We start from the raw sequence: 9,216 nt of genomic DNA, 5'->3' as shown, positions 1-9,216 counted from the left end.
GTTTCAAATCAGGTTTGCAAGGCCCTACACCCCCACTCCGAAGATTTTCCCAGGTGCCCACCTGTCTCATTCATTCTTTGGAAACACTTTCCACATCTTAATGACAGCACCCAAACCTTCCATTCCACAGACTGACGTCACAAGCCTCATTCCCCCCCAAGGACATCCACAAGAGAGCTCACTTGCATCACACATCCAGACCGACCCACCAATCTACCAAACTGTAGACTACACACCTTTTAATGCACCAAGGTTCTTGCTATTTTGGTCAACTGAAAATGAGCATAAGAGGACAATTAATTTGTGAATGCTGCACGCAAAAATAGCATTATATTATTTATATATATATATATATATATATATATATATATATATATATATATATATATATATATATATATATATATATATTACTTTTTGGGAAGGAGTCTGGGAACAATTTCTCTATTGTAGCCTCTAGAATCTAGACCAATAAAGACACATGCTTCGGTAGGAGTTGAAATAGTCTAGGACATCTCACTGAGTCATATTGTTTTATTTACTGTTTTGTGAAGTAAAACTCGCCGATCTGATGCTTTAATCCTTAATGTAGTCTACAATAATCCTTTTAAGAAGACGATGCAGAATAAGATTCTCACACCTCGTCGGAAACCACCAGCTGCTGGTACACAGCTTTTACTGGAGATTCTTCATCGAGTCTTCAGGTAAGGACAGTCTAGGATTTCTTGCAGTCTAGTTGGAAGAGTCCGTTGAAGCGCTGTCCTTTTTAAGAAGCATGTGGATGTCACTCTCAATAACATCAAAGGATGTCTTCAGATCATACCTGGAAGAGAAGCAGCAGAAGACACTAAAGACAATGAAAAACATATAATCTAGCAGTTGAACTGTAGGGGAATTAAACCTCCTGTAACTATAAGTTGCAAGTCATTAGTCGCTTTCCTTAGATCAGCAACATCACGAACCCTTTAATTTAATGAGTACTCTGGTGTCATGATTGTGAAGGCCATTGAGCTTACCTTTATGTCTCTATAGAGGTGGGTAAGTCAAGCAAGACTGAAACCTGACTCATGTCACGTCTGGATGGATCTTCGCCCTTGTCTGGTGGAGACTGGTGAGCAAAAATAGAGTGAACCGAGCATCCCGTACAGTACATTTTTGCCTTCCTAGCGCAGTTTTGACATATGAATCCTGAAAGTTCAGGACAACTGATAGCACATCTCAAAAGGGGTTTTCTGACTAGACTGTGTCGTCTACAGCTGGGCTACAATTTGCATCCTTCTTGGTGAAGACCTGTGAAGGATAGCAAAGCCAGTAGCCTGTTATTTTGATAATGAATGCAATGGCTGTCATTGAGGTGCAGACCCTCTCCCTCTTTACAATTTTGTTAAGTTAGGGATGGCCATTATATATGGTATAACGTACCCCCTGCCCAACAGTGTAAGGATATTCTGAATCACCAAAGAGATCTGTTACCATATAGAGGAACAGTTTTGAAGGCAGAGCTCCTTTATGAGGATATGGAACTCCAAGGCCATTTGCAATATCATTGTACCGTGTGGCAGGGGGTACATTGTTCCTTATAATCATGGTCCCACAATAGCCTTTCCCTCAAACTTCTAAAAGGTTTGGTGTGCCGCACTTTCATATGAAAGAGAAAGGATGTTTGCAAAAATGAAGAATAAAACTATAATCTCTGGTGCAATATTTAACACACCAAAAAGAAGTTAGATCTTTGTTGCATAAATATATTAGAATCAGTTTAGAACAAGTCATATTCTAAAAAAACGCTGTAGTTCAGAATGTGTAGATAAAAGGAAAGAGATTCTGTTTTTCCAATATTTACCTAAAGCGTACAAAAATAAACCTCTAGCCATAAATAGGTAATCTTCTAGTTATCACTTTTCATCTAGACAAGCAGATCAGAAAAAAGAGCAGCTAGGTTTAATTATGCTTTGTCCTTTCCCCTTGGCTTCTAGCTCTGGCAGCAAAGATTGTGACTTCAGACCTCAACTAATTATTACATTTTTGCAGCTATGTCATTTTTTTATTACAGGCGACTAGAGACGTCATAAGTTGTCAGTAATAAGTGAATGAGAGACATACTTTTATTCAGGTTTTGCGGGCTCGAATCTATTATTATAAAATAAAAATAGTCAACTGCCTATTGTGTACTAATTTATGTCATGAATTGAATGCAAAGTGTTGTCCAGTGGTAAAAAGGAGGGAGAGAAGATGAAATTAATCAAGAGGTTGAATTGCATAAGATTTAACAAATTATGGTCTTCCCACTTGACCAATTGTTTGATCCTGGGTAAATATTTATGTATCTGTTTCTTTTAGTTTTCTATAACTTGAACAAGACCCAAAGGTATCAGGCACTTGAAGTATGTAGCAAGTCACACAAGTACATAAGATCTTACAAAGGTAATAAAAACTAAGCAAAGTATGCACTGGAGGAAAATTAAATTTTGAGGCGGTCAAGAATGATTGTCTAATGGAATCAGTATAGTCTGTTGAGAGGGGGTCATGAGTTGTTCACATAACTAGCTAGAGGTCAACGTGTTTTAGAATATTCTAGCGGGTAAAGTGTTTTAGAACAGTGGTTCCCAACCTGAGGTCTGTGGACCCCTGGGGGTCCGTGAAGCCTCCTCAGGGGGTCCGGGACTGCTTAGAAAATTAAATATTATTAACAGTTTAGGTCCCAGCAGTCAGTGTAGGGGTTCCCGGATTCTAATAATGAATCAATGGGGTCCCTGGGTTCCAGTAATGATAAAGTGGTGGTCCACAGAAGTCAAAAGGTTGGGAACCACTGTTTTAGAATATTCATAAACAGCTCAATTGTTCTAATCTCTGAAGGAATGGAATTCCATAAGTACGTCCTGGGACCGCTTGCAGCGCTCCTGACCTTTACATGCGCCCCCCTGGTGAACAGCAGCATGGGACTGCTGTTTACTCAGCTCAGCACTAATATTAAAAAGATGTTGAATTAGCAGGCAATCCTTTATTTGAACATTAATTGAAGTTCAAGAAAGGAAGCAACTAGGTTGTCCTGGATTGCTTAATTTTAGGAACACCTTCATTTTTAAAGACATCTTGCAGCAAAAGTGTAGAGTACAATAAGGTCTGTTAAAAATGTTAAAAGTGTTGTTCATGAACCTGCAGAACTAATTCATTTTAGCACATCAGATTATCTCAGTGCATTGAGAAGTAGTTGTTTTTAGTGTGTCAGATTGCAAACCTAAAATCAGAAATATTCATTCTTCCCCCCACCCTTACAAAAATGCCAATAGTGACCTAAAGGGCAACTCAGTTGTTATGTGTTTGTGAGTATCCATGATCTATGGCCATTTCCTGAGAAGGATTGCTTCTAGGAATTTGAAGTAGGAGGGTATTTGTTCTCCTTAACCTTTTTCATCCCCTGCGATGTGGGGTTTTCTTGCATGAAAGCTGGGAAAGCCTTCTTGTAGCAGTCTGTGGATGATACGGGCTAATTTGAAGTTTGATCTGGATTTGGTAGGAAGCTATTTTATGGTTCAAGTTTCATTATTAACTTTCAATATCAAAAAACAAAAAGGAAAAACTCAAGGGATGTCGCAGCACCCAACAAACCTATAAGGACAAACAGGCCACCAGCCATCACCCCCTCTCCCCCCCACCCTTCCCCTGCATGCACCAGCATATTGTCACATCAGCAGGATTAGGAGTGGGATCTCTGACATGGCTACTCTCCGGTCCTCACTCTAGGGGCTCTCCCTTTCTTGTAAATGGAGATTTCCTCCTAGTATGAAGACAGCTTTGGGTATTCCCGTAGAATATGAGTACGGGTACCCAGGTCGCTGCAACCCCTCCAACAGAGGGATGATAGTGAGCGGTCAACTTGATGGAGCCGGGCCGGGATGAGGTACCAGGAGGTGGCGATCTTCAGTGCAGTCTCTGTTCTGGTTGTGCAGCATGCTGTGTAGCGCTCCCGGTAATAGATCGCCTCCCATTCCCCGGGTGTCATGGATCTTCCCAACTCTGTCTCCCAAAGTGGCTGACTTAGGTATCTGGACCGCCTATTGAAGCAGATCGTAGAGCTCTGAAATGACATGTTTTCTGCCGTGTTTGTCAACAGCCATCTCTCATATTGTGTGAGAGGTGTACATGCCTTCTCCCTAATTAAGGGATGTGTTACCCAGTGGTGGATCTGAGGATAATGCATTCTCTCTGTCTCTGGGAGATAGGGTGTCCTTCTTAAGTTTTCGAAAGGCAATATTCCCTCTGCGTCAAACAGATGTCCAATGGAGGGGAATGAGTGGGATGTCCAAGAGCGGTAGACACAGTGGTCCAAGCCTGGCATGAAACCTCAGTTCCCCACGATAGGTGTCGGGGGGAAGGAAAGGAGGCTAAGTTGCTTGTTTGAGCTGTTTGATCCCATACCCTCATAGTAGCTCTGGTGACGTGGGACGAGTACAGGCCCCATGGTCTATGACAGTGTGGTAGGAATGAGATCCCCCAGAGGGAGGTGCCCGCAATTGCATGGTACATAAACAGCCAGTGCTTGTCCGAGTCTGGTCTGGACCACTCCATCAGGTACCTAAGATGGGTGGCCTTGTAGTATTGCTGAACATCTGGGATTCCCAGGCCCCCCCTGTGCGATTGATTTCACCCTGCAATGCCTGGAGGGATCCGGTAGGAGGCTCAGCCGGCAGTGCCTGGAATAGAAACAGTGCCCTAGGGAGGACCGACATTTTAATGGCGCCTATTCTGCCAATCCATGAAATAGGGTGGTGTCTCCACTTGGCCAAGTCTGCCTTGATGCCTCGAAAGAGAAGCTGGTAATTCATCGTAGCTGATTCTGATACTGTCCTAGCTATCCGGATGCCCAGATATGGGATGAAGTCCTTCTGCCACTGGAAGGGATATTGCTGTGCCAGTATGTTCACCGTCTCTCTTGGGAGCGTAAGACTGAGTGCCTGGGACTTTGAAAGGTTTATCCAGAAGCCCGACACCGTTGCAAAAGCCTCCACCTCCTGCAAAAAAGCCAGGAGGGCCTTTAACGGGTCATTAAGTGCAACCACCACATCATCTGCATAGAGCGCGATGGTATATTCTCCACCAAGATAGCTCTAGTAATCTCTTGGCTGTCCGTCACCCTCTGCACCATATAAAGAGCAAAGAGTAGGGGGGATAGCAGGCACCCCTGGCGGGTCCCGTGACCCACCGGAAAGGGAGTGGATGTCACCCCATTGATTCTGACTGGCTCTCGGTTGACTATATGCACTCACAATCCAAGCTTGGAACCGGGCCCCAGGCCGAAGTGCTCCAACGTTGTGTGGGGGTGCGGCCAGTGATCTCGGTCAAACACCTTACAGCATCTATGCTGAGCTGCATTAGCTCCCTCCCTGCTCGCTGAGCCTTGTCCAGTGTGTGTAATATCCATTTGGTGTTGTCTCCACACTGTCGGTGTGGAATGAAACCCCCCTGGTCGAGGTCTACCAATCCAGGCATCAGCGGGTACAAGTGGGCTGCAAGGATGCCCATAAGCAGCTTGAAGTCTATGTTTAGCAATGAGATAGGTCTATAAGAACCGCACTCTGTGGGATCCTTTCCAAGCTTAGGGATTACCACAATAGATGCATCCAGCATACAGAGTGGCATCTTCCTCGGGCCTGTGGTGGCAATAAAAAGTCGGATTCAAATCGGAGCCAGGCTGTGCCAGAATGTTTTGTAAAAGGGGCCGGGAAGCCGTCTGTACCTGGGGATTTTGAGGCCTCCAATCCAGCTATCACCGAAATTACCTTCTCAATCATAATTGGGGACTCGAGCGGGGTGCCGCTAAGGGCATCAATATAGTCATGCGGGCCTGGTTCAGATATTGCTGCTTGGCGCTCAAGTCAGTCTGTTGAGGAGAGTAACGAGCCTGATAAAAACTACGGAAGGCTGAGGCAATCTGAGTGTCACTCAGTACCTCTGATCCCTCTGGTGGCCTTATTACTTCTACCGCCTCTGAGCCCTGAGCCTGGTTGCCAAAAGGCATCCACATTTATTGCCGCCCACGTAATAGGAGTGGCATAGTCAGAGAGCTGCATATTCTGCTCTGTCCATATCTAGCCCCGCAAGTTGGGTCCTAGCTGCACTGAGCTGTCTCCATACTCTCGGGCACCTGTCCTCTTGTGGATCCTCTCAAGTTCCGTCACCTACTGCTGTAGTTGTGCCCTTTTCTCATGTTGGATTTTGTTATTTGATGCTGATATTGAGATAAATTCCCCCCTTATTACTGCCTTCAGCGTGTCCCACCGTAGGTAGATTGGTGTGTCAGCTGTGTCGTTAAATTCGAGAAAAGTGGTAATAGCTTTAGTTATCTGGGCCACCACCTCTGGTCTCATCAGGAGAGTGGTTCCCAATCTCCAAGGGAAGGGACCCTCGGCCGGGGGGGGGACAGTGAACGTGAGGAATACCGCCATGTGGTCCAAAAACACACAGGGCTCGATATCTATGTCTCTCAGTGTCTGTTAGATTTCTTTATAACCCCAAAAAAGGTCAATGCGAGTAAAGGCCTTATCTGCGTGGGAGTAAAAAGTGTAGTCTCTAGTAGTAGGGTGCTTACCCTTCCAGATGTCCCTGAGAACCAGTTCCTCCAGCCTCCCCAGCCCCCACATGGATAAAGCGCCCATCCCACCATATCTGGAAGCTGACCTGTCCCAGTCCTTGTTTAGAACTATGTGATAGTAGCCCCCTATGAGCACCTGTCTGTCATGTGTAGTCATGACCTCTGCTAGCGCCTTGTGGATAAATTCTTCCTGTCCCTTGTTGGGGGCATACATAGACGCCATAACCACTTGATTGCTCCTGATGTGTATTCTATAGGCCAGCAAGCGACCGTGCATTTCGGCAATCTTGTCTTCCACCCTCCCATTGAAGGAGCACAATACTAAATATGCCACCCCGCCATCTTGGTCTCACATAAGGAAAAGTGTTGTGATGGGAAAGATCTGGAGTGCATTCTATGATGGTCGGTGGGATTAAGCGGGTCTCCTGCAGGAGGCATAAGTCGGCTTGCGTGTGTTCAAGATAGGAGAGGACCGCTCTGCACTTCATTGGGTTATTCAACCCCTTGACTATTTTAACAGTTGTGTGGGCGGAACGGATGAAGTATCGCCAGCAAGTGTGCGCCTATGCTTAACCCTTTATCCCCTCCATCGAATAAATTAGTAATAGTGGGGGCTCCGAACCCATCCGTGCGACGTATATAGCCGTATGTGAGTATTGCGCACCCAACCCTACCCAGAAACAAAACACATTTAAAGAACATAGTCAAACAACCCCACTGAATGGAGCCAGGACTGCCTGGTGTAGTCCTGAGGGTAAACCTAAGTTCAAGGAGCTAACACCCCAAGTGTTCGGTGTTCATCGGACACCCCTCTGTCCCTCCATACCTCTCCCCCAACTACTGCAGCTGCATGTCTTCTGGGCCCGTGGCCCACACCCCTAGTCCATGTCTGCCTTCTTCATGGACTGCTCTTCTTTCTGATGCCATAGTCTCTTGGTTGGGCTTGGGGCTCCCGTGCAAGACAATTTGCCAGCGTGTGCGCCTTTGGTTCTGCCTATTTTGCTTCAACGAGTGTTGACTCGCCTCCAAGGGCTCCTCCAATTGTAGTACATTGTATGCCTCTTTCAATGAGCATAGTTGGTGCAGTTTGGCCTCCCATCGGAAAATTAGACGGAAGGGGTGACCCCAGGAGTAGGGGACTTCCTTGTCTCTGCGGTGGGAGGAGAGTGGGCGAAAGTCTCTCCTTTTTGTAGGGTGATGGCTGCTAGGTCCTGATAAAGAAGCAGTGAGTGGCCCCGGAATTTCAGCGGGCGCTGTTCTCTCGCCATCTAGAGTATGGGTTCTTTCAGGAGGAAGTCGTGGATGCAGGCCAGGATGTCTGCCTGTGGTGCATGAGACGGCCTCGGTGGTCCCACCCTGTGGACCCTGTCTATGCGTACCTCCTCGTCCAAGGTCTCCGCTAGTATCTGGCAGAAGAGAGTCCCGACGTATGCTGATATATCCTCCTCTTTGGCCCCTGTAAGTGCTTCCCAGACGCGAATGTTGTTCCATCTTGATCGGTTCTCCAAGTCCTCTGAGTAGGCCTGAAGTTTGATTTGCTGGTCTTGTAGCCGGATTATTTCCTGCTGGAGTTGCACAATCTCCTTGTCTCTGGTGTTCTTGTGTTCTTCCAGTGTGGCCACTCTCTCGCCGACTTCATCCAGCTCCGGTTGCATCACCTTCAGGTCCTGTGACAGGTCTCTCTTCACGGCCTGTATATTATCCCTAAGCGAAGTGAAGAAGCCTTCAAGGAAGGTGAGCATTACAGGGGTTTCAGTGTCCTCTTCGGTCTCCTCAGCCCTATGCTTCCTTGTTACGGAAGTGTCTGCCTCGACTTTGCCCACTGCAGGCCTAGTCAGCATGTCCTTAACGGATCTATCCTTTTTAGGCTATGTCGCAGCCATCTCTTGTCACCCACTCCATTGGCCCTGTTGGGCTCCGCTCTACTCTCCTCTTCTCGGCGGGCACACATTTCCCACAAGGACCCGGCACTGGGGCCAGCTTAGGGACCCACACCCTTGCTTCGTCTCGTGCAGCACTCAGGTCTGGGGCTAGGCTAAGGGCCCACACCACGCTTTGTCTTTGTGGCCCACTGCACGAAGAGGCCTGATCATCCTCTCCATGCAGGCCTCACCATTCTCTGCTCAGCTCTTCTCTTCTCGATGGGCGCGTTGGCCCCGGCACCCAGTCTGCCGTGAGATGTGGGGGGCTCCCTCCATCTCTTCCCCTTTGAGCAAGGGACCTCCAATGACTTGGGTTCCCCCAGGCCTTCGACAATGGGGACAGAGAACCCCCAGCTGCTGCTGCCAGGCCCCTGTGCAGATCTCCGTGCTGGAGCAGGCCGGGGCCCCATCCTTCCTCACAGGTAGAGGCCCCAGCCAGGTCTTCTCAGGCCACTCCTCTGCTCCTCAGGAGTCGGCCATCCGCTGCCCTCTCCCACTTGTTCTGGCCTGGGTACCCCCCTCCTCCACCACCTCCGGGGCTACCGCTCACTACCCTCACTCTCTGAGCTGGTAGACGGGCCCCTCAGCAGTCTGACCCCACTCTGCCAGTCCTGTTGGAGGCCCCTGGTCACCCTGCTAATCTCAGCGCTCCTCCTGGTGCATTGTCCCCCAGGGGGGCCAGGCACACCTGCTCCTCCATCT

General features: G+C 47.6%; 1 protein-coding gene across 1 annotated transcript in view; it reads right to left on the bottom strand.

The window, feature by feature from the left end:
• Window positions 1–498: 498 nt before the first annotated feature.
• Window positions 499–9,216, bottom strand: part of LOC138302107 (glutathione peroxidase 3-like) — an 83,925-nt gene continuing 75,207 nt past the window's right edge. Inside the window, exon 6 of the mRNA XM_069242487.1 lies at window positions 499–823. Coding sequence (XP_069098588.1) covers window positions 733–823 — 91 coding nt within the window. The 3' untranslated portion in view covers window positions 499–732. The remainder of the gene's footprint in view (window positions 824–9,216) is intronic.

Source organism: Pleurodeles waltl, chromosome 6, assembly GCF_031143425.1.
Source record: "Pleurodeles waltl isolate 20211129_DDA chromosome 6, aPleWal1.hap1.20221129, whole genome shotgun sequence".
Lineage (NCBI taxonomy): Eukaryota > Metazoa > Chordata > Amphibia > Caudata > Salamandridae > Pleurodeles > Pleurodeles waltl.
Note: the sequence above shows the minus strand (reverse complement) of the source record. Positions and strands in the feature narration are given on the sequence as shown.